Here is a 24477-nt window from a genome sequence, read left to right as displayed (position 1 = left end):
AAAAACATATAGAGATTGGGTGAACTTTAGCTTGTTGACTTATGTTTTCTGATTAGACTCTTCCATGGAGCCCTCCTGACAGCAAGACTAATTCAAATTGTGCATCTCCCAAATCTTTCCCCTTTTTCCTTGGATCCCTTCCAGAGCCACTTCACCTGGCTACTTTTAACATGGCTGAGCAAAGTCATCCTGACAGTGGGCACAGCTGTCTGCACTCAGTTTTTTGAGTGTCCCCGTCCAGCAATGGACAAGGTAAGAGTGGCATGCTTTCTTCAAGACTGTACCTACAAAGGTTATTTTCAGAAGGACTTTTTTGAAGCCCTGCCCCCTGTTGGTCAAGGTGCTATTCTTTTCCCAGATATTCCAGAAACCAGTTAGTTCCTAAATGAACTTGGAAATCATTTATCTACACTATTCTTTCCTTGCCACTGGAAGTTCATTATTTTTGGCTTTCTTAGACACACACAAACTAAATATGAATTCATGATTGGAAATGTCTATCAATTTCCTTGGTTGACTATCCATAGCAGCTAGGTCTTTCTTTTTGGTTCCTTTTATCCGACTTTAAATACCAAATGTAGTATGCAGTTGAGGGTGGGGGAAGTAAAACACCTAATCTCAGTGAAATTATTTGTGACAAAAACCTTTCTAGCTTTTAGAACAAGGATGCAGGCAGATATATTTTACTGTGTTTTTAATGGGATATTTCTCTGAAAAATGCAACACCATCTACACGGTATTTTAGCTACTCATCCACAGCAGAAGGATGGAAGACATAGACAAAGGGGTAGTCTTGGGATTCAGAATTCTTGATCCTTGCAATCATGCATTTTGTACCAGTCCTGAGGAGTGAACCTTTCTGTATATTATATGTATACGTGAATGTACAAGTGTGCCTTAGATTTCTAAAGGATTTTTAAATTTAAATGATAATTATACATAAATAGTAGTTAAAAATTTACATACACACATGGAAGTTAAATTTATTTGATACAGTAGGGAGGCATGATTTACATTCCTCCCATACCTTAGGCAATTTCTCTAGGTTCTACTCCATATATCATAAACCCAGCATGTATTTTAAGACCTGATGTTAACAAAATGACTGCTTGGTGAGAGAAATATTTACACTTTCTCTAAACTAAAATTTCTCTCCAAAGTCAAAATGAGCTGAGGGCTAAAGCAAGCAAAATTTTGTCTTGAACCCAGAACAGCGTCTTCATTTTATATATATATATATATATATACATATCTCCATGTTTTTAAGTCTCATAATTCAACAAAGCTAGAAAAGGCAGTTTTGGATTAGTAGCAAACATGGTTACCTATTTTGTCTCAAAAGACGATATACTAAAAAAAGTTACATTTTTTAGACAAAAAGGGTGCTGTTGTTGTGTTACTTTCATTATTTTAAATTTTTCTCTCATCAACTCCTATGTTTCTGTAACCACAGACAGCAAAACATCTGGCTTACCAACAGACAGGGAATTATAGCAATGAGCTTCAGTGAAGTACAGAAAAACTTCCTGAAAAAAAAACTCCAAATTTACTTCTTTATAGAAATATGTGAAATTTAGAAAATATGTGGCAGAGTGTGTGTAACACCCAGGCCTTGGACCTACTGCTGCAACTCCACCAGGAATGAGCTTGGGGACAACAAATGCTTACCATTTCCTTGTATGGAAGCAGGACACATTTCATTCCAAGCAAAAAGCGCTTGTTTCTGCACCATACACAGTTAGGCCCCTCTATGGGACCTGTGTGTGTCCACAGGGGCTCAACTTCAATGCAGTCAGCTTAGACAGTGTTCGGTGAGACCAGCTCTCTGGGCAGCCTCTCCCTCCTGCTTGGGGGCTGGCAGGTTGGGAAACAGAACTGAAGTCCTTGTTTGTAAAGGACCTTCCCTGGCTTCGCGTGTAAGCCAAAGGGACGTACTCTTACCTGTGTGTACAAACATGTGCTTGACGTAGTTCTGTTTGGCGGTGAAAGTCTTGTTACAGAGAGTGCACTCGTAAGGCTTTTTTTCGCCTTGCCCACCAGCTGTGCTGTGGCCCGCAGATGGGGCCAAGGGCTGAGGGGCTGGCAGCTGAGCAGTAAAGGTTGACAGGCCAGGCTGGGACACTGTCACAAACTGTGTCTGTTGGCCAGCTATGGGCTGGGGCAGGCTGAAGAGAAAAGGCTTAGGGCCGCTGCCAGCAGACTGTGTGGTGAAAAGGGCAGGCAGGTAGGTGTTGCCAGCTGTGCCAATGACCTGAGTGTTGCTGGTCAGAGTCAGTGGCATCCTCAGATTGCTGGTGAGGGTTTCTGTCTGGCGTAAGTAGATCTGTGTGGTTGGCAATGGTTGGGCAACAGTTGTGTTGACAGAAGGCTGCAAAGCCCCCTTTTCGGTGCTGTTATTGACTGTGAGCACTTTGCTGTCCATTTCAACGTCATTGCTTCTCTCTGGTGAGGAAGAGTTGGCATCTACTTGCTGCTGCTGCTGCTGAGGCTGAGCGCCATCAGCAGGGACGTCGTTTTGATCTGCTTGAGAAGGTTCTTGCTGCCCATCCCGGCCCAGACCAGCCATAAATTGCTGCTCCACGGAATCGGGCTCAGTGCCAATGGAGGAACTGACTCCCGAGTCAAAACTCTCCCCTTTGGGCTCACTCTCAGTGCCTTCTGCTTGGTCAGTGTCCTCAGTGCATTCCTCAGACTCGTTGCGCTCAAGGATCTGCACCCTCTGTTGGCCGTAGTAGTCATAGTCATCCTCCATCTCCTGCTTAATATGGATGTTGCCCATCAGGGTTTGAATTCGGACAGGGCGTGGTTGCTTGCGGCAGTGTGTGGTCTCTGGAGTGGTGGAGAGGTACCGCTCCATCTGTTGCGACCGTTCGTGGATCCGGGTAATCCAGCTGGGGTCTTCCATGTGATGGTCCCTGGGGAGCCCCAGGGCTGTTTCGTGGTGGCTGACCACAGCCCCACTGTAAAAGGAGCGCTCCCCACTGCCATTTTGCATGGAACAGGCATAGAGGGCCGAGTAGATCCTGTCCACACTGTGCTGCGAGTGGCTCTGCAGGTAGCCAGACTCTGTGTCGGTGCTCTGCCCCGAAGTGCCTGATTCGGGTGTTCCCCTGGGTGTCTCCTGGCCAGAATCCTGAATCACCGGGTAGACCTCTCCCACATTTTGTGAGACAATCCTTGTGCACTCATCAATCACAGTCTTGATCTGCAGGATGCTGGCAGCTGTGAGGATTTGGAGGGCCTCTGATTGCGAGACCCGCAGCACCCCACTGTACATGAAGTCAATGAGCTTTTGCACGGACTGGACTGACACCACCGAGGGGATCTCGATGTCGCTGTAGCCCAGCAGCAGCTTGTCCTGGAAGAAGGGGCTGCCAGCCGCCAGCACGCAGCGGTGGGCGCGTAGCATGCTCCCGTGGATGCGGACCGTCACGTCACAGAAGTGGCCACGGTTGCGCTGCTCGTTGAGGGTCTCGAGCACAGAATTGCTGAAGTTGTGAAGGTTGATGCTATGAATGCGCTCTGTCATCCCCTTGCAACTGATGTTACCTGTAGCAAAGCAGGTGACAAAAAAAAAAAAAAAGAAAAGAAAAGAACAGATTGGGTCTTGTCCTCTGCAGAAACATAGCCAGGACATTGGCAAAGGTGACTGCCCACTGGGTAAAAAAAAAAACAGATTATACTGTAAAAATCACAAACAAAGGCACCAATAAGAAGACATTGCCTTTGTAAGGATAGAAGTAAACTTCTGCAATTTTTTTTGCTCATGTTCTGAATTTTTTGGACAAAAGCAGATAAAAACAGGTGTAGCTGGCCTAAGTTTCAACCACATTCCTGGGCCTTGGACTTCCTATCAGATTATATGGCTTTAAAAAGCCTAGAGCCAGCCAACTGCAAACACCGAGCTGGATTTTAGGCTGTTTGGATGTGGACCTACTCCAAAAACGATCAGATTCTTACTTTAACGACCCTTTACTCCAAGTTGTTAATGCAAAGGGTCAACGTGAAAATGTGGTTTCTATCTAGATCGTCATTTTAAGGGATTTGGATCCTGGGTTTTATGCTACAGCTATTTGTACAAAAAGTTGGCAGTCACTTTGCAAAAATCCAAATCTGGTTCAAGATTTAGACTGTAAATGTTCCTAAAATCCCACGCACAGTTTTGTCTGGGGCTGTGGTTTAGAACATTTGCTACCCAATAGTGACAAACAGTCCTCTATAAGAACCCAAAGCAAAAAGTTAACATGAGCTGTCCCCTTCATTTTTAGCATATCCCAAGTTCTGACTGGCACCAGAATGTCATCATATAAAAACAAATGTTCTCCTGCTGTTATTTACTTGACAGAAACTGGAAAATTACAGACATTTACTCTAAGGAAGACTTTGTCTTAGGTTGGCTGAATGATATAAACAGAGAACAGTTTAGAAAAGCACCTAACTAATGGGTACAGAGCCAACATATCCTTCAAAATTAACTTTCACAAGTAGCTTCTTAATCTCTCAATCCACTTTTCCCTATCTCTATCTTGCTGTCTTTGGTTGTAATGTTTCTTTTTTTTTTTTTTTTTTTTTCTTTTTCCCCTACCTATTCTGTTCTTTACTCATTTTTCATCTGTTTAGCTTTTCATGGCAGAAACTACATTTTCATCTTTTAACTGTGAATAACCAACTGCCCTTTGAGTGGTAAACAAATGAAACACTATTAATAAATTATCTCTCTTAGCATTCATAGTACATCCATCACCTTGGCTCCCAGAAAACTACACTTAGGAAAGTAATGAAAAATCACCCCTACTATTATGGGCATTTTGTCTTGAATATTCCTACCTAGGTTACAACTCCTTTTACACAACTGGTTGTTAGTGTGTGAGAATTTGAAAATGAAATTTGGTAGAGAAGCATGAATAAATTAAACTAGCTTATTGTCACTGTCTGTTTTAACAGAAATATAGAGAGCAAATAAATGAGACTGAAAATGGTTTCATATACATGTTTTTTAACCCCAAAATGTCCCTCTGGTCCAGCCTAAAGGGTGCTTCACGTCTCAAACTCAGGCAGTAAAACAATGTGCACTGCAATTTGCAAGAAAATATGGAGTGCTCCCTCCTCTGCTTTTTCCTTCTCATTTATCCACTCCTGCACTCAAGCACCTTTTATTTTGGTGCTTCAAACAGAAACCACCTTGGACACAGGCGGTCATTTCAATTCCATGAAGCTGATGATACTAAAAGGGAAGCATAAAGGTCAGGAACTGGAAATCCTGTTGGGGCCAAGCTGAGTGAAGAAATCAGATGCTAACAGACGTGAACTAGCCAGTATCAGAAAGGTACTAATTTCCATGTGAGGTCAGAGCACTAGGGAGATGCTCAGATAGCAGTAACAAGGAGGAAACCACTAACAGTATCGTGGACGCTGTGAATTACATCTGTCTTGTTCATAAGCTTTGTTGGGAAACCTGAGCTTTTTCCTCTGATGAGACTGATCACAGAACTGGAAAAACATCTCAGCAATTAGGAGCCTTTCCTTCACGAGCACTGTGATTACTATTACAAAGAAAAATAATGTACAGAAGAGATCTATTTCCTCCTCCTTCCAGCCAGAATCATTCTCCAGAGGCTTCCAGGGTAGATCCATTTTTTTTTTCTTTCCCAGCAAGTCAGAGCACACAAGGATTCAAAACGTATTTAAAAAAATAGGAATCCTCAATTTGAAAGGACAAGAGCTTGGCAAAAGTTTTGTGTTTGTGAGTACACAGAAAGGTGGAAGATTAATGATAAAAACTTCTTTTCAAGACTTACAGTAGGCAATGGCAACTGATTGCATAGCTCCCCATTTATCTGCATCTGCCTTTGAGTGCTGGCGTATCAGTATACTGGAAATCTTTCTATCAGTAAGTATTGATCACTACTTGGTCTGCACTATTGCTCCCATTTCATGCAAATAGGTCTTTAAGATGTTCCCTTGAAAAGGGAATGACATATAGTTTACATTTGGTTTTGTCAAACTAGGTATTTCATAATAAGCAGAGCATCAGTCTAATACAAAAAGCAGTCTAAACCAAAAATCACGCCTTGTACATGCACAAGGTTGAACATGCTACAGACAGGTCTCTTGACTTGAGTTGGTGCAAGGAATCCTGACTTTGTTCATATGCATCTTGGCAGACAACAATAACTTTGTTGCCCAGGCTCTGAAAAATGCATCCTCAGACCCAGCTCCTTTTCAGAATGATTTGCATCCAAAGTCTGGGAAAGTAAATTTCGCAACCTGGCCACAGATCATGTACAGAAAGGAGGAAGGACAAGGTTCACCTCTAAGTTTCAGCATCCCTCCTCAGGTCCCGGCTGGAAGGAGTGAGAGTTGTGTAACCACAATACATTTGATCATTAGCTACTGATGAAAACAGCCAGAGTTGATCAAGGTGAAGAGGTCTGTGCATGTTCATGAGAGACTGGTGTGAACAGCTCTCCTATAGGAACTGATCTAGGATGCTAAATTCCTTGAGGTGTAGGGACTAAAATAAAAGTCACTTGAGTCACTTCATGTAAGGCAAGGAGCACCTTTAGGTTGCTCCTAGTATAACAGTGCTTTCCCTTAAAGATCCTCTTCTTATTTTTTTACTGCTTCAAGTGAAATTGGAACTTCAATCACCTCTTCAACTGATTAGCAACTGAGATTCAGTCCTTAACAACAAAACACGAGCAGTAGGTGGAAGAGACACATAAGAAATGGTAAAACAACTAATGCAGATTTTGAGGATGTTTTTTCCAGGCCACCTCCCTTGACTCTTAACACTGAAAACCAAACCTACTCAAAGTACAGGCAAGCAAATCACTTGCAGTAGTGTCAGGGATGCTACAAACCACAGCAGCATAAAAAAGCAGTAATTCAGTATAACAACTTCTAGAGATCGGTCTGTAGCAAAATTCACTATCCCATGAATTCTTCCTCTCTGTAGGGAACTGTGTCCAGATCCAAGTTTTGCTCTTGCTCCTTACTGTACACTGCTGTAAGCAAATAGTCCCATAAAGGGGGACCCATAAAGGGGTGGACTTACCAACGCAGGCTTAACTCTAAAGTAAATGTGGCATTCTGACAGAGAATACTAGAGCCTTGGACAAGCCCCAGTGGCTGTCAGTTCTGCACAAGTTGCACACACACACATGCACACACTCACCTACTCGCCGCACTGAATGCCTGGCTCAGGAAAAAGATTGCTGTCTCAGGCTCGTCTCAGACCTGCCACTCTTTTAAACTTGAGACAGTGGGAGATTTTCTGTGAAATTCCAGGGGTCTTTGTTAAGTGTCCTCCTACCCCCCTTCCCTTTTTTTTTTTTTTGTCCAGTAAACACGACGTAGAGAACCCAATGGACTCATTCTGAGAAACTCCTGTAAAATGGTTTTGTCCCCTTTCTGTGAAGCAAGTTCTGATTGGTGGGACATTCACAAACCATATAGGAAAGAATGGGTTTGAAAATGCAAAGGCCATTCTTACCCAGATGGGCAATGAATAGGCATTTGGCCAGTATAAAAAAAAAAAAAAAATAAAAAAAAAAAAAAAAGTAAGAATAAAAAAAAAAAAAAAGAAAAGAAAAAACTGCACATTTGCAATCCTCCTGGGACGCAATTTGAAGCTGGCACGGCATAAAGGTGAAACATTTTACTGTGCAACTTTGAAAAAAGCTCCGTTTCCCCATATGCAAATGCAGCGATTAAACTGTCAGGCTATTCACAGAAACATGCATGGAATCCATCCTCAACTAGTAAGAAGGAGCACAACATGGATGGGAAAGGGAAAAACTTTTGTTGTGTAATACATGACTGAGTGCTTAGATTAGTGTTTCCCTGAATCTCATCCACCCCTCCTGCTGACTTTTATACTAAGGGTATTCAAAGGAAGGCAGATTTTACCATGAGAATAACAGTGACAACCTCTCCAAGTACAGTACCAAAGGGGAAGGCAATGGCAGAAGGAAACAGCAGGCAGTGGAATGCTGGAAGATGCTATAGAAAACGTGGAAGTGCACCCCTGAGATATATCAAGGACTGCCTGAAGGCAGATTTCTATTCGCCAAAGCTACAGCACATAGACCTACATAAAGCTAGAAAGGTATGGCTCATAAAAGTGATTTTTTTTTGTTTGTTTGCCAGAAACAGAGAGAATGATCCCAGCGAACACATGGTGTAGCAGAGCTACAAAGATGTATGGAATACTGCAGGTAATACACAAATGACTATGTTGTACATTTTAAAATGTATTTAATAAGGGATTTTTTTTTTTGTACAGCCACTAGATGTCCCTTTCTGCAAAGCCAACGCTTGCTGCTTTAAAGCTCATAACCGAACGATATCACAGAATTTGATTTTCTCTAGTGTCCTTTAAAATCACAGTATCGCAAAGCTCATTGCACAGTAATGAATGACCATTTCTAGAAACAGTGATGAGGAAACCACCAAAGCTATTGTAACTCAGCAGTAGCTCAGTGCATGGCCTTTACCTGAAGCAAACTAACTCTGACGCTGGAATCCAGGCTCTTGTTACTGCGTAGTCTTTCACAGGAATAAATAGCAGAGTGAATCCCAAAGGCTCTGTCTTACTTTCATCCTTAGAGGGTAAAATGAATAGTTGCCCACCAAATGAAAGAGTTGGTGGGGTTGTAGAAACATATATAGATTGAGTTTTGGACTCAATTTTTCTTTAAAAGCATTCAGAAAATTGTTAGGCAACGAATCTTGTCTAAGTATCAGTGAGAAGAACTATAACTAAAGTATCAGTGAGAAGAACTACAACTATTTTGAAATTGCTGCTTACTTTGTCTCGTTCCTGACGAGCTTCTCAGGCCTTGCATTGAGAATACACAGTCTGGGAGACAGAAGAAAAGCTGGAGGCATTGTATCTCCTATAGAATATGTGCATCTGTAATTCAGTCATTAGCTTCTGGAAGCACCACAAACTGAAGTAACCTGCTGCTGGAGACAGCATCATCATCTACTCCTTCCTCTAATCCTTGGTCTCCAAATCAAATGTTGGAGGATTACAGCCTCCTAGTTGAATCAAAAGGATGCACTAAGTTCTTCACACAGTCATCTAGTCTATTCCTCTTCCTTGTGGTGGAAACAATTTACTTACACTACTTCTTCAGCAACTCACCTAATGTTTGCAAAAACCACCGATGTGGGGGATTTCCACTCTCTCCCCCGACAGACTGCATACTATCTTTAAAGCGAGAAAGTTTTCATAGTATTCAACTTTGAAACCAATTAATCATCCTTTCCTCCAGCAGACACAGAGAACTATTGACTATTTCCCTTTTCATAGTAGTCTCTTACATACTGGAAGGTGCCTCACGTTTCTCTTTTAAGCCTATTTTTTCTAGAAAATCCAAACTCAGTTCTCTCAATCACACTCACTGGACTTACATGTATGTTCTCTTCTCATTCTTATCTTCTTTCATATTCTATCTAGCTTGTTCTTCTTTCTTTTAAAATGCAGTAGATAAAGTACTAAAGTAGGTAGAATACTTTAGCTGAGTGATGTGAATGAACAGTTGCCTGAGACATCTCATATACATACACTTTAAATACCTTAAAGAATAAATAAAACCAAGCAAATAAAGTTCTGTTATCAAAATTAAACGCTACAGATTTTCCTTAAGGAAGGCATGTCTCTGAAGAATCCTTGATTTAGGATGAAGAAATCTCAACTCCTGCATAAACATGCCAGTTCAGGGGAAATACAGCCTGTCCATCACAACATATGAAAAACCCACAATTTCCATAGGAAGTTTTCTCATTTCCATGTATCAGCGTCCCAGCCTTAGCAATCATAACCATGGGTGCTTTCTTCGGTTCCAATGACCTGATTTATCCCTAGTGATGAAGTTTTTATGTTCTGTTCTTCTCAAATTAGTTACCCTAAAATAAAACGACATTAATAGAGTAAAAATATGTATCTAGTGTTTCCATAGACAAAATTAGTCCTGCATCAGGTTCCAACTCTTTGGGACCAAATTTATTGGAAGAACACTTTTTCCACTTAAGGAAGTGGCTTGAATTTCAAATCCTGAAAAAAATGGCAGTGGCTGACTTCTTAGTATATGTATTTCAATGATGCCAGAGGGGCCGATGTAGCCAATCCTTTTCAGACTGATTCTCCTGAATATTTGGCCTCATTCTGAAAAGGGACCTTCAGGGGAAAAGCTTGTGCAGAGTTTCAGGAACACAGGAAGAACATTTGTATCCTCAGCAGGAGATCTGACCAGGAGCAGCCCCTGCTTTCTGTTGCTTTAAAGGTTTGCTGGAATTTTCACCCAATCATCTGCTTGAACATCTTGAAAATCAGTATCTCCTTCTATAATATCTATCCAAAACAAACACCAGATGACACTACACGAATTGCCCTAACCCTACCAGATTGTTGTTAGAATCAAAATATGTAGCAGTCTACATTTAACAGGAAGTACTGTATTTTTACCAGCACAACATCTATTAATGTGTCAGTAATATACTCTATGGAAGAAAAAATCACTGTGTTCTGAAAGCTGTCAAACTTCTCTAAATTTCATAGTCTAATAACTACGTTTATTTGAAAGACAGAAATGCATGCACACGCAAGCACAACCTTATTCTCTGAGAAGCTAACATATCGAGTAGATGGCTAGTAAGAAGGAGTTTGTTTAAACTTTGCTCAGAAGACAGGCTTTTTCTGCAGACTAAGCCATGTGCAGCAAGTTTCCTGTGGACGATTTATTTAGCTAATTGCCCAATCCCTTTTTAGCACCTACCTAATGATGAGATACCTATTTTACATAAAACTGGAGACAAAACCATAGGTGTCCAGTACATAAAATTGCTTCTATACCCAGTGGACATAAATCCCAAACGTTAAGTGTAAAAGCCTCTATTTCGGTCTCCGTGCTTGGCAGTGAATCACCTCCCCGTGCTTTGCCTGGAAGTCTGCAGGCGGAGTCCATCAGCAGTAATCCCATTTACTGCAGGACCTGCAGGGCAGCAATGTCTGTGCCTCAGTGTGCTTCACATGTAAAAGAGGGGTAGCATCCCGCACCTATCTCTGCCAAAGGACTGCCAATCTTCGTTAATCTTTACCAATTGTTCTTCAGACCTCCAGGATTACCAAAATAAAGCTTTCTTCTCACACTACTCTAGTGCTTCGTTTTCTTTACAACTTGTCTGTGGTGAACATCCTACTTAAAACTGCAAAACACCAGGTAAAAACTAGCTTCAAGTCATAGTATTCTGGTGACCAAGGGCTTAGAAGTGTTATAGGACATTCACCTATTTTTATGTTAAAGAAATATTCAATCTTTTGACAGGTTACTTATTTTTCCTGCTAGTTTGTATTCTTGCTATTTTGGGAAGTCCAGAGATACTTCAGAGAAAAGAGTGCTTTCAAAAGCCACTTTTATTCTCAGGCACATATTTGAGGTACAGTCCAACACACCTCCCTTGTGAATACTGGCATGCACTCTGTTTTACTCAATTCTCTGCTCCTCTCTCAACTTTCTTTTGCAGACCCTTCATTGTTACGGCCATGCCAATATATCCATGTAGTGCAGATACAGCTTATATGGATGGAGGCTGCTTTTCCAACAGGGGTCTACTACACCTCCAAGCATACACTATGTTAACAGAAGAACCACCAAAGCTGTCATCGTAGCTGCATTACAGGGTATTTCACCAGGATGGCAAGGTCATTATATGGGTGTTAATTCTTGTGCCCCAGCCAGCTGTAATCAATTTACATTAGCAAAAGTCGGGATCACCAAACTCCACTGAAACCCAAAAGTGAGAAAACTGCAACTGCCCTCTTGTAATAGGAAGCAGAGAAGGCCGTGTGGCCACATGATGGCACCATTTCCTAGGAAGAGAAACCAGGCTGTGCTCATCTCTTCCTCGTTATGGCACGTTTTAATATTCTAAATGAAAACTGTTTCAACTGTGTTCGCTTGTTCCCAGAGAGCTCATGCACGATTATGCCAAGCCCCAGCATGGCCCAACTGTTTTAATTGGCTGTAAGTTTAAGGCAGCTGGGCTCTTTAAAAACCTAGGTGCGTGCATCTATTGCTAGTTTTCCTCTATGGTGCCAGGTACTGTTACTCATGTGGCATGCTGAGGATTTGCAGCGAAAGAGTTACCAGCCAGGTAAGAGTTAAGATGGGCCAAAAATGCCCATGAAGTTACTGTGATAACACTCTCCATTTAAACAAAGGTTAGGGGGATGCTTCTTGGAAAAAAGAATAAACTTTTAGAAAAATGGAAGTAACCATGATGATGTATTTTGCTACTTTATGGTCCCAATTAAAAGCTTACTCTATTAATTAAGAAGACTTCCACCTGTTTCAAGGGCTTCTGTTTAAATCTTAAGGGCATATTTCACATTGCAAACCTGCACAAAAAGTGAACAGGGATTCCTTTTGGTCATCTTACTGTGTTGGATCGTATACATTTTTGTCCTCTCAGAAATCTTGTTCAGGGAGGAGAAAGGGCTGGGATTGGGGGGTGGGAGCTGAGTGTGGAGGAGGAATGAATTAGAGGGATAATAGGTGCAAATACATTAAAATGTGTCGGCCAAAAGAAACAATTGCTATTCCATGAACTCTTCAGATTTGCCCTGTATTGTTAGGTTTTCCCCCAGGCAGAAAGACAAGGAGAAAAAGCTTATCAGTTGGAGTGTGGTTAAATACAGTAAGACTAAAAGCCTATGGGCTTTGGTTAAAAGGAAAATATAGATTAAAACCTCTTAAGATAATTACCTGTTTAGAAGATTTCTATTCAAGCTAGAATCCTCTAGGGGAGTGGTTGTAGCAGTCTGTTAGGAAAAGGGTGCAGTCAGAAATGGTTGGCTTTCATGGGAGAGCTGCAGCCTGTGGAAGAGCACTGCTTATACCCTACGTGTTTCCAGAGAAAGGTCTTTAGAAGTAGGAGATTTTGTTCTGGTCACAGAAGTAGTGGTTGATGGGAGTAAAAAGGAATGGATGAGAAGCTGTAAATGCCAGTCCACAGGACTGGGAAAAGAATTCTTTTCTCTCTTCCAATGGCTGTGTCTCAGTTCTGGCCAGAGGAAAGCTATCACATGAAAATGCTAGATTTAATTTGGTTATTTTTTCCATTTATCTTTTTTACCTGTTAGTAAAAGGGTAATTGTTAACTAATACAACTGGGTAGTTTGGTGAGCATCTCAACTCAGAAATACTGTGAGGCAGATATTCATACTGTGCTAGACTGTGGCTCCTTTATTTTGAGTTTAGGGGGTGAGTGTTCAGGCCTGCTTCTGATTCAGATTTAAATATCAGCAGTAAACAGTATAAGCTCACATCAATGATGCTGACGGCCACAGGAAAAGTTTCTGTCCTCATTGAGACCTCTTCAGTTCCTGGCAGCATGCATATTCCAAACCCACCTGCTTAGTTTTGATAGAAAAACATAGGACAGAATGCTCTAAACTAACAAATGACAGTACTAACCAAGATCATAGCATTCATGGAAGACTTGATATCATGAGATGGATCTGTAGCATTAAATGCACATTGCTGCTTCCTTTTTTTTTTTTTCTCTGCAGGGAAAAGGCCCAGGAATTGCATGTATATGCATGCATACAGGTGATACAAACAGGTGATACTACTGTAGTACTTAAGAGTTATTTCACAGGTGTGCCTTCAGGCACATTCTACCCTTTGCTCAGCCAAAAGACATGAGTGATAACATCTGGGAGTTTTACTTTTGAATACAGGGAGGGCTATGCCCTGTTTTGAAGCACTATATAGGATCAAAGCACAAGGTATTTTTTGTTAAAGTTGACGTGGTTGCACACACAGGCATGAAGCTGTGGGGAGAAGTCCCTTGCTCTGTTTTTATTTCCTCTATCATACCCCTTTTCACACAAAAATTGCTACTTTGTGTTTTTTTTCTCAATCTGTGTAACATCAATAAATTACACGTTATCACTCCTATCATCTAGTTATAAAGAGCCTTTCAAGATTTTTAATAGATACACAATATTGCTACACTTACATTTTCACTGGTAAGAACTCCAAAATAGCTGTTGTGAGATTACTCTTAATTTATACTACTTCTCTCTTGTGGGTTTTCAAGAAGAAGCATTTCACCACATGCCACAGATTGATACGGAGCATGTATTGAGCATCCCAACCGGGCAGAGATCCTTTCAGTGTTTAATACAACAAAGCTGGGATGAGTAGGGGTTCTAGGATTTGTTTATTTTTTATTTTTCTTTCCATAGGCACAGCTAATTCCTCGAGGAGCTATTTGTGCTGACAGATTAACTAGAGATCTTGAATTCTCTTTATATTCCAGTTCCTGAGTGGTGGAGACGTAAATCTAGATCTCATGTTATTTTAGCCTTCTAAATGACTCCATGGACAATGAAAAAAGCATAGAAGGCATAAATAAAAAGATGGTGCAATGGCATTCTCTTTAGAAACAATCACACTTGGTGTACTGTGGAACCCAAACGCACAAGGCCAGCAAGACCACATTGTCGTGTTTCATTGTACACCAGGCTGCCAAGACAAATGCCATGATAGAAATGAAGGAATTTAGCAAGAGTTCATTCCCCAACATCCCCTAGTACACTTAATAGACATTAATAGGTGTTATTAAACAGTATCTTGCTTAATGTTTCAGGTTCTCTCCCAGTACCATGTTAAGACTTCACCACGTAAGCTGAGACGAAAAAGCTCCAGCACTAAACAGATCAGTGATGAAAAGGAACAGAAGGTGACCAAGTCTATTTTTACATCTGTAACTTTGGAGTTGCATAGTTGCAACAAACCAGGTAATTAATGCACTACTCAATGCTTCCCAAAGCATTGAATGTGTCTCCTTATAATATTGGAAGAACCACCCAAGAGAGATGTAAGCACTGAGGTATGCAGGGTATTAATAACACACAGCAAGACAAAAGAAGATATAGATGTAGCTGTTTTAACTTTCTTCAAGGAAGAGTCACCTGTCAAGCATATGAACATCTTTTGTGTTTGACTCTGCTACAAAAACCATCCTTCTGTAGACCATAGCAGGGAAATGGTACATTTGGCTTAGGACTGAGGAGACAAGAGCAGTTGCAGGCATGCTTAAAACATGAAATAGAAATGATCAACATGATTATACTTCATACCCTTTGAGCAGATTATATAAAAAGGTAGTATGGGCATGTGCAACTTCAGGAGGGAGAATTAGCAGAAAAAAAATCACAAAAACAAAACCCCAAAACAAGAGGAAATTAGTCAGAAAGAGTCTGAAAGGAAAAGATAAGGAATTAAAATCTATAAGATCAGCAGGGAGGTGGCCTTAATAATACCTTATTAGAATCCATATCTAAGGACAACAACAACAACAAAAATAAGGAAGAAGAGAAACACTACAATGGTTAAATAACAAGGTATAAGAGTTCAGCAAAGCTGAAAATGTATCCTTCCAAACACAGAAATCATGCCCAAGTAACACTAATAGAACAGAGCATAAACTGTTGCATGCTCGATGTAAAACAAAGATTAGGCAGGATGAAGAGGAAATGTAAGGAAAAAAACAGCTAAAAGTATGAAGACTGATATCGTAATAAAATATTCTTTAAATGTATCAGACAAAGAAAGCATACAGGGCAATGACTGGTACCTAAAAAGAACATTAGATTACGTGGACTGATAGATTAAATAGGCAAGAAGCAGACTCGGTAGGTTAGCTAGACTAGGGATCTATGAAAGCAATAAAGGTAATCCAAGAAGTTACAGAAATTATCCAGTGGAATTTGCATTTTTTTCCTTTAATTTTCAGAATGGAGGATGATGGGAGAAGGAAAGCTACCTCAAGGAGGTGAAGAAGAAAACACTGTCCTGGAGATTGTTACTGAAAAAAAACAAACACATCAAAACTAAACTAAAACAAAGAGAAAAAAAAATCCAGATCAACCAACCTACCAGAAACCCCAATGAAGGAATATTAAAATGTCGTAACAAACAGTGATAAACACTTCGGAGTTGTATAGTGTTCATTATTCACTCTTTTCATGAGTGAAATAGTTGAAACACTCATGTAATACATAAAGGAAGGATTTATAGAAGACTCATAACTTGAAGAATGGCAATGAAAATCAGTGGGGGCAGACTCTGAAGACATGAACAGGTAAACTCAGAAACACGCCACATATGTTTTACTTGACAGTTGCAGTATGTCTCAGTGGCTGCAGCATGAGTTAAAAATGGAAATACCATGGTATTATCAACCTGGTCACCTCACAAACTTAAGAATGGAAACTATGGAATTTTAAAGAGTAATACACCTCTTTTCCTCTTCCCTGAAACTTAGAAATAATAGACATGCTGGGGACATATCTTCAGGCTCTTCCCTGAAATCATGAAAGCTGGAAGCTTGCATGGTGTTTTCAAACCAAAGCTGAAATTATGCATGTTATCACTTATAGTTCTCTAAGTGGTGACCACTAAGAAAAGCCCTGAATACCACAAGCCAATATTACAGTGTCATCAAATAAGAGAATCAGCATTTAAGATAATTAGATAAATTTTAAAAAGCCTGTATGTGACTTATACATGTGATTTATGCATCAGTAAAAGTTAGGCTCCAAAGTCACTCAGTTGCTTCTGAAAACATACTCACTGACTTCATAACTGAAGTACCATATGTTATTAGTCATTTCTCATGAGAAGAAAAGCCCGAGAGACCAACCTGACAAAACTCACTTAGTGTACTGATTAGGAATACAGAGACCAGTTCCTAACAACATTATACAGCACCACTTCTTCAGTGGATTGTGACAGCTTTTTCAAGAGAGGCAGGGCAAGCTCAGCTTATAGTTTTACATACCTTTACTTGTACTTACTTCTGGCTCCAAACAATTCAAACAAAACACATCTCCTTCAATGAAAACACAAGTCATTCCTGCCTGATGCTTCTTTGATAATATTACAAACAGAAATAAAAACCTACAGGATGCAGAAAACACCTATGACTTGAAAAGCAAAGTGTTTACTAAGCACAATTCTGCATGTTCTGCAAGATAAACATATAGCTACCTCTTGTGAGATCGGTATTTGAGAACTATGGATGTCCTTGTTTTCAGCTTAGCTTCCTTCAGAAAAGGCTCACATCATTATTATATTGTCTACAATAGGTTATCTAAACATACATCCTTTCTTAGGTCACCAAAAACAACCTAAAAATACTCAGCTCTAGCTAACACATAGATAACACATAGATTAGCAAAAATACAGATGAAATGACAATTAATGTACTGCCTGCCACTGAAAACAAGGAAACTGGTAGAATCAGGGCCCTCCTTCTCCCCTCAGTGTAGAAATTGTTTGAAAGCTCCAGAGCAGTTCTTAGGGAATCATAATCACACATTTCCAGAGGCAAAGAGGGAAGACCATAAGGGCACATAACCATTCTCTTCCTGCCACAGAGCCTCAAAGAGGAACACAGGAAACCTAAAACATAAAGATGAGGCCAAACCACCTTAGGATCCATCTAGTCTCTACATTAGCCATGGGCAAATCAAACCTGTTGATTCACGAGAAGGAAATGGATGATCCCTCTAGCTGCGCAAGAAAATTAAAAGCTGGAGTTTCACACCCACTCGCAATGCTCCGTGGAGTTTAGGAACCTCTTGAGGTTCCCTCTCTGCCTTTCCCCACTTTGCTGGAAGGCTAACAATCTACAAAAAGCAGAATTTAGAAAACAGCCTAATTTCTAATTTCCCATCCTGTGAAAGTTAAAAACTCTGGAATTGGACCAAGTCAGCCACATCACTTGAGGACATATGGACAAATAGTTCAGATCTAGTTCATTACCAGAAGTGCTTATAAAATGCGTTGTATTCAATATATAAGAACTCTCTGGCCCCTTGGTAAAACATTACTTATTAAAGTCCTCCCCATCACAACAACTTGCCAATGATTATTTCATGGATTTTTCAAAAGTTATCCATGCCTCACTGTTCTTTGCAACTTTCATGCCCTATCACGGTCTGAGGTGTCTAAGAATTCTGTGTTCTTTAAAAATCACAACATTTGCTCCAGCAGTGTTTCCAATAATTGTCCAACCTGCCTCCCAGTCCCATGGAAACTCTTTGCTAAGATGTTACTTTTCCCTTGTCTGGAACAAATTCCTACACAGATGGACCATCCAACGTCTAAGAATAACTCTTTTAACTATCAATAGAGACAAAGAGATTCAGCTGCACTTTTCCCATGGGATTCCTTTAAGTTTGGACACATCTGTTAAGATGCATACGTCAGAGCCTGAATGAAGTTTTTGTCTGATTGTATCTCTTAGCACTTGTGGAAGTTTCTGCCAAAATTATCTTATCTCTTGGCACTTGCAAAAATATATACTGATATATGCTTTCTAAAGGCCTCCTGAAATAAGCGGCCTATACAGACCAAATCAGTTTAAATAGAGAGCAAAGTCCCGATGACTTCCTTTCCTCCTAGCAAAATCTTTAGAAGCTTTACCTGAGGGAGTTCAGCCTTCGAATCTACTACCAACTTTACGCGTCCTCTGTCCCTAAACAAAAAAGTGTGTGGAAAGTTGCAAACAGCACCAATCTCATATACTTTACTTGGCTTCTCTGTAACCTTTCCAGAACCTGTGCCTCCATACTCAGCTTTGTAGTTTTTTGCACAAACACCTTTCTTCTGAGCAAGCAGCTACATCTGTTTGTGACAGCTGAGTAGCTAGAGGTGTTTGGAGCTCTATCAACTCACTCTATGATTTAATTCCAAATTAATTCAAAGTGGTGCTTTCTATTTGCCAAGCCCTACATGAAAACAGTTACCTCAGGAAGCACCTCTTTCTCTAACCTCTTTCTCCAATTGCATGGCATGAGCTCGCATTTTCCAAGACTGAAAAAGATGAGACCTGGACACAATGTGTCCTAAGTTCTGGATTTTGCTTCGAAGATAAACCTGCACTGGAAATACATCATAATGTTCAAAACCAAAGTCCTAGAACAGTCAGAAGCAATTCAGTTTCATCGTGAATAAGCAGCACCAGAAGCAGCAGGTAGAATATACTACATTAAGCCCTAAATTAAGTTGTATGTCACATATGACTTCACTCAGATATTTTTTTTCCCCCCACTAGGTACTCATCTCAGTAAGACTGGCATTCAGACTATTGCTTAGGCTTTCTTCACCTCTGCCTTTTACGGGCGAGAAGCAGATGGCTATCATGGAGCTTTTATTTCCTATGCTTGGAAAAAGTATTTTGATGTGAATCATTCCAAAAGCACCCTGATTTTTTAAAGTAAATTGGCTTATGAATATTTCTCATAATAAATATGTGGTGGTGTTTTCTGCCAAGCACTAGTGATTGTGCATGCAAAATGGTCAGTGAAGATTTCAAAGTGATTTGAATAGGTGGCCCATAAAATCCAAGTCTTTTTTCCAGATACATGAATGAGGGCTTATGGAGCCATCTGTACATCAGTACATTTTTCCAAGAATGGAAATACCCTCCGTGCTAACTCTTTCAGGGTGTTTCTAATATTTTGCATGAGACAATTCCTCTCAAACTTCCTGCCTAATCCTAGTTTCTAAATAGAGTATTTATCATCCTACCCCCCCAGAATGAAAAATGCCCTCTTGAGAATGAAATATAATCTGCCCAGTCACAAGGGTAGAGGCTGCATGGTGGTCTGGGCAAGGGAGGAGAAGCAATCCTGTAGTGTTTAGAAGGTAGGGAGAAGGACAGGAGGTGATGCTGGCCCAAAGAAGGAAGATATCATCTCAGGTCCAAAAGCTGAGGGCAAAAAAGAGATGTGGCCATGTAGTTCTGAGAGGAGGGGAAGAGAAGGGCAAAGGGAGGGGTTCTAGTGTGAGGGGAAAGGCAGGGGAGGACAGAGGTAAGGAAAGAGTTTATAATGACAGGAAAGCACATTTTTAAATGTTGGGAGCTACAAATACTCATCTCTTGGGTCAATGAATGTGTTCCAGCAGAAGGAATTGAGGCAACATTAAAAAAAAAAACACACAAAAAAAACAACACAAATACATAATGTGGTAGATAGCTGTAGCAAATATGCAGACATAAATTCATCATGCCTTATTTTGTCTTCGTGTGAGAAACTGGCATTGCTATTTTGCAAGAGCATGCCAAACACTAATTATATGCATACTGCCCCAAACAAATACAGCCTGATGAAGGTTATAACCAGCATAAATAATGGAGGTTTTTCCATTGGTTTCAAAGCACAAGGAATCAACTAACAGAGATCAACACCACAAGAGGCTTTATCATTTCTTGAATTTTTGCAGGACTCTAACTGTATTTTGGGAACTAAATTTCAACAGCTACTGAAATAGGAGAGTATTAATGTTGAAAATATTATTAAACTTATTTACTGAAAAAAACGATTTCCATGTGAAAGGAGCATCTATTCTGGGTTTTAAGTTTTTCATTCATATTGGTACTGTGAATTTAGTAGGAGTGAAGGTGATTTGGGGACATTAAAACCTTTGGGGTGTAAAAGGCTGTTTGTCCACAGAACAGGTAGAGCATGAAAATCTGTAGGCTCCACCTCCCCATGGTGCCCTTTGCCAATTTTCCTCACCCCTGAACTTGGCCACCTCAGAAAGCAAAAGCAGGAGGTCATTCTCTGAGTTCCCTACAATCCCTGCTGGCCTCTGTCCTAAGGTTGCTTTCATGGGTTTCTATTTGTACTGTCAAAAAACATCAGTGTGAGGTTTCAAATCCCATTTAGTAATGAACTCTTTCATCTTTGTGAATGGGATAAAGAGATTCTTTGTTTGAAAATAAGGATTATATTTTTCTTGTTGTTCTGCTCATTTTTGCATCTTTTCACAAGCTTTTTGTTTTCAGAAAACATTACAAGACAAAACTGTACCCCGGTTTTAACAAAGAGTTTGACATCTCCAATTTGAAGAGAATTCTTACATACACTAAATAGCATGCTGCCTGCTGCTCAATTGTTTCACGTCTCTTTCTTCTCCCCAAATCACCAGGTGAGATTTAGGAAAGTCTCCCCAATGTTTTTATCAGCTCTATTAAAACCAAGATCTCTAGAAGAAGCTCATAATGAATACAGTCAGAAGCCAGCAGGAATGAATTGCAGCTAAAGTGATTTTGATAGTGATGAGCCCTATAACCCAGCTGCTTCCAAGTTTGGCCCTGAGGCAGGATTTTTAAATTAAGAAAAGAAAAGAATATACATACTTTTTAATCTGATTTTTTTTTTTTTATTGTCATGCCCTGATTTTTTTTTTATAGGCCTTTGCAAAGTCTGGTTGGCTTCTGAGCTCTTGAAACCTGGCATCATCATCTTTCTTCCTCCTTTTTTCCCCTTTGTAAGTTTACAACATCCTAAAACCACCACAAAAGAGGTAAGCTATATTTTATACAACTAGTGAATGATGAGGTTGACATCACCCTCTGTGTTCCTACCCAAGAGACTTTTAGGCAGGGACCACTATGAAATGATGTCGTTTTGAAGACTTGACAGGGTAAGTGCTGACTTTTTAAAGCATAGTTTTAATCATTTCTCATTCTCTCTCCTTTTTTTTTTTTTTTTTCTTTTTTTTTTGGGGGGGGAGGGGTTTGAAAATTTTGCATGTCCTTATGTCCTTTAAAAGTTAATGTCCTTTAAAAGTTAACCCATGCTGAGTAATCTGAAAGTGAATGCACTGAAAACAAGGGTCTTAGGCTGCTACAAGCACACAAGTTCACAAAGATCTTCCAGAGCCCTCACATGCTTTATATGAACCCCTCCACAGAAGCACTTTTCCCTGTCTTGGTGGAAATCCTTTACAAGCCAGAATGTTAGAGCCAGACACTTGTTTTCTCCCACTGGAAAACAGTACAGGCTGAAACTCCCTGCCAGTAGATATGCTTGGGTAATGAGAAGCATATGACTACCTGAAGAGGAGTAACTACAGTTTTAGTTTGAAGCAGACACGCTCAGAGGGTTTTCCCTTTTTACTTCATAAGAAGTAGGAGCAGCCAACATGCTCTCATCTTCCCCCGGCTGGCTGCATTATTGTGACCCTACCGCAAAACACTGTTTTAGGGATAATTTCCAAAAAAGGGAAAAGGTAAACCCTGAGGAAGTCATGCTTGTGCCATTATGGAAAGATCATCCAACTGGCTGGAAAGCCTATTCTGCAGTAAGGAACATCTTTTCAAGAACCCTGGTGCAACCCAGCAGTGCGTTGGTGTACTCACAATCAGATGACCCTGTGTGTGCGTGCAGGTTTGTTGGTGAATGTGGTGAGTGGATGAGGGCCGGGTTCAGAGACGGAACAGCTTCAAGGTTCAGGCAGGGAAGGCCCGGCTTGGCGCTGCATGCACCCGTCTGAGTAATCTCATTCTCCTCAGACGCCTTCTGGTTTTCAGCTGTCTTGGGTTTCTTCCTGAAAATAAACAAAGAGACCTTTGAAGGGACTGACTGCATATTTGGGAAAAGGCATTTTTAGAATCTGTTAAAGATAACTTTCTTTCCCCCCCCCCCTCACCCTCCCTCTCTCCTCTCTTTTCCCTTACAGGGGAGGGAGGCAGAGAAGACTCTCCTCCATGCTTCTTGTTTGGAAACAAGCTGCTCCTTGTTTTGACTCTGATGCAATGGCCCTGAGACTGTATTACAGCAAACAGGCCAAGAACGAAGCTCCTCATTCTGCCCCTACTGATGACATATAAAATGAAACTAGTCCCAGTGGTTTAGACAGTTGAAGCTCCATTTGACAAATATTAACTAAGGCTGCAGCATTCTGAACAGAAAGTTATACAGGAATGCAATAGACTTGTCTGAAAAGCAAAAAATATGCAAGTTTCCAGTTCAACACAAATCAGGGCAAAGACTCATAGAGAAAAGCAGTGAAGTAATTTTGATATGCAGAGGTCATCTAAGTAAAGCATTAGGATTTGGAGCCTGAAACAACAGAGAACATGCACGATGCATGCGAATCCCCAATGCCTCTGCCTACCCAGAACCTCGTGGCATTTTGTATACACAAGGGATTAAAGCAAGTAGTGATTACTCATTACACAAATGGGGAAACCGAGGCACAGAGAAGAGACTTGATGGACTTTGGCTCATACAGCAAGTCTTCTGTACAGGCAGGCAAGAACCTGGATCTCCTCTTTGAGACTTGAGAGCCACACTTCTGATGCTCCCTCAAGGCAGGCAGCTGCCAGGGGGACCTTGGGCCACAGCCTCTAGCAGGGGACACCGGTGCCATAGCCTACGATGTGGCCAACAGCACCCAGATAAACATTTGGCACAGGGTGCTGCTGGAGCCATGGTAGCGCAGCCTGGCATCCACCACTTTTTGTCTGGGTCCATGATGGTGACAGAGCTCCTCTCGATGGAGATGGAGACAGGTCCTATGTGTGAAGGGACAAGCCAGCAGCCATTGCCAGCATGGGAAGGGCTCCCCACTGCATGTGCGTCCACCTGGGACAGCTTGCAGGCAACACACTGAAAAACGTGATTTTTGAGACCTGGCAGGGCTTCTTCCTCAATTTTGAGACAACCCTGCCTTACAGGGACAACGTGGGGCAGCGGGACGCCCGCTGGGCCGAGCAGAGGCCCGGGCCGCTTACATAAAGGCGTTATATAAGGGCGTCACGCCCGGCCGGGGGCAGGGCCCGGGCCCGCCGCCATTTCCTGGCGGTCGCCGTCGGGGGGCAGCAGGCGCCCAGGCCCGGCCCGGCTGCCGTGGCCTCGGAGGTGTCACCTCGGCCGCGACTGAAAGCTTCGGCGGGTGTGGGAGGGAGAAGAAGAAAACACAAGTTAAACGGGCCAAAAAGAAATAAAACAAATCACGACGACCTTCCCCCTCCTGCCCCTTTCCTCCCCCTGCTCCCCTCTTTTCACTAACAACCCACAAGGTGAAGAAAAAGCGGGGAGTTTTTAGTTTCCTAAAAAAATAAAGAAAAAAAGTGATGCACAACACCCCCTGCAGAGGCCAAAATTCCCCCAAATCCTCCCTCTTGTCCAGAAGGAGTGCTTTCGGGTGTTGCAGGGGTGGTTTTCAGGGGAACCAAAGGTGATCATGGGCAACACTGCTCTGCCTGAGAGTGCTGGTAGCCCAGATGTGTTTCTTTTGGGTTACTGGGGTTAAAAATCCCCACAGCGGACACACTGAGGCATGGACTGAGGGCACAGCCGGCTGCTTTCTCCACATATATAATCAATATGCTCAAAATAAGCCAGGCCAAAGTCTAATCAGATCTAAATTAAAACAAATAGGAGATGACAAAATGGACCTTACTTAAAGTTTTAAAGGTATAGGTAAGGGCTGAACCAATGAACTCTATATTAAACAGAAGGAAAAATCAAAGTATTTTAAAACATATTTTTCCTGAAGAGTAAACAGAGCATCTCATCACCACAAGCTCTGGCATCCCTCAGTCTGTTCCCCATCCTGTCACCACGATCCACGTCTTGCTGCATAGATGAGGATA

The 24477-nt window shown here is 41.2% G+C and overlaps 1 protein-coding gene across 1 annotated transcript in view; it reads right to left on the bottom strand.

Annotated features, from left to right (window-relative positions):
• ZBTB20 (zinc finger and BTB domain containing 20) overlaps positions 1 to 24477 on the bottom strand; it is a 32720-nt gene that overhangs the window by 2758 nt on the left and 5485 nt on the right. The window contains exons 2-3 of the mRNA XM_032208225.1: positions 22237 to 22424; positions 1942 to 3549 (exon numbers count right to left, since the gene is read on the bottom strand). Of these exons, the coding sequence (XP_032064116.1) occupies positions 1942 to 3529 (1588 nt within the window). The 5' untranslated portion in view covers positions 3530 to 3549; positions 22237 to 22424. The remainder of the gene's footprint in view (positions 1 to 1941; positions 3550 to 22236; positions 22425 to 24477) is intronic.

Source organism: Aythya fuligula, chromosome 1 (assembly GCF_009819795.1).
Source record: "Aythya fuligula isolate bAytFul2 chromosome 1, bAytFul2.pri, whole genome shotgun sequence".
Lineage (NCBI taxonomy): Eukaryota > Metazoa > Chordata > Aves > Anseriformes > Anatidae > Aythya > Aythya fuligula.
Note: the sequence above shows the minus strand (reverse complement) of the source record. Positions and strands in the feature narration are given on the sequence as shown.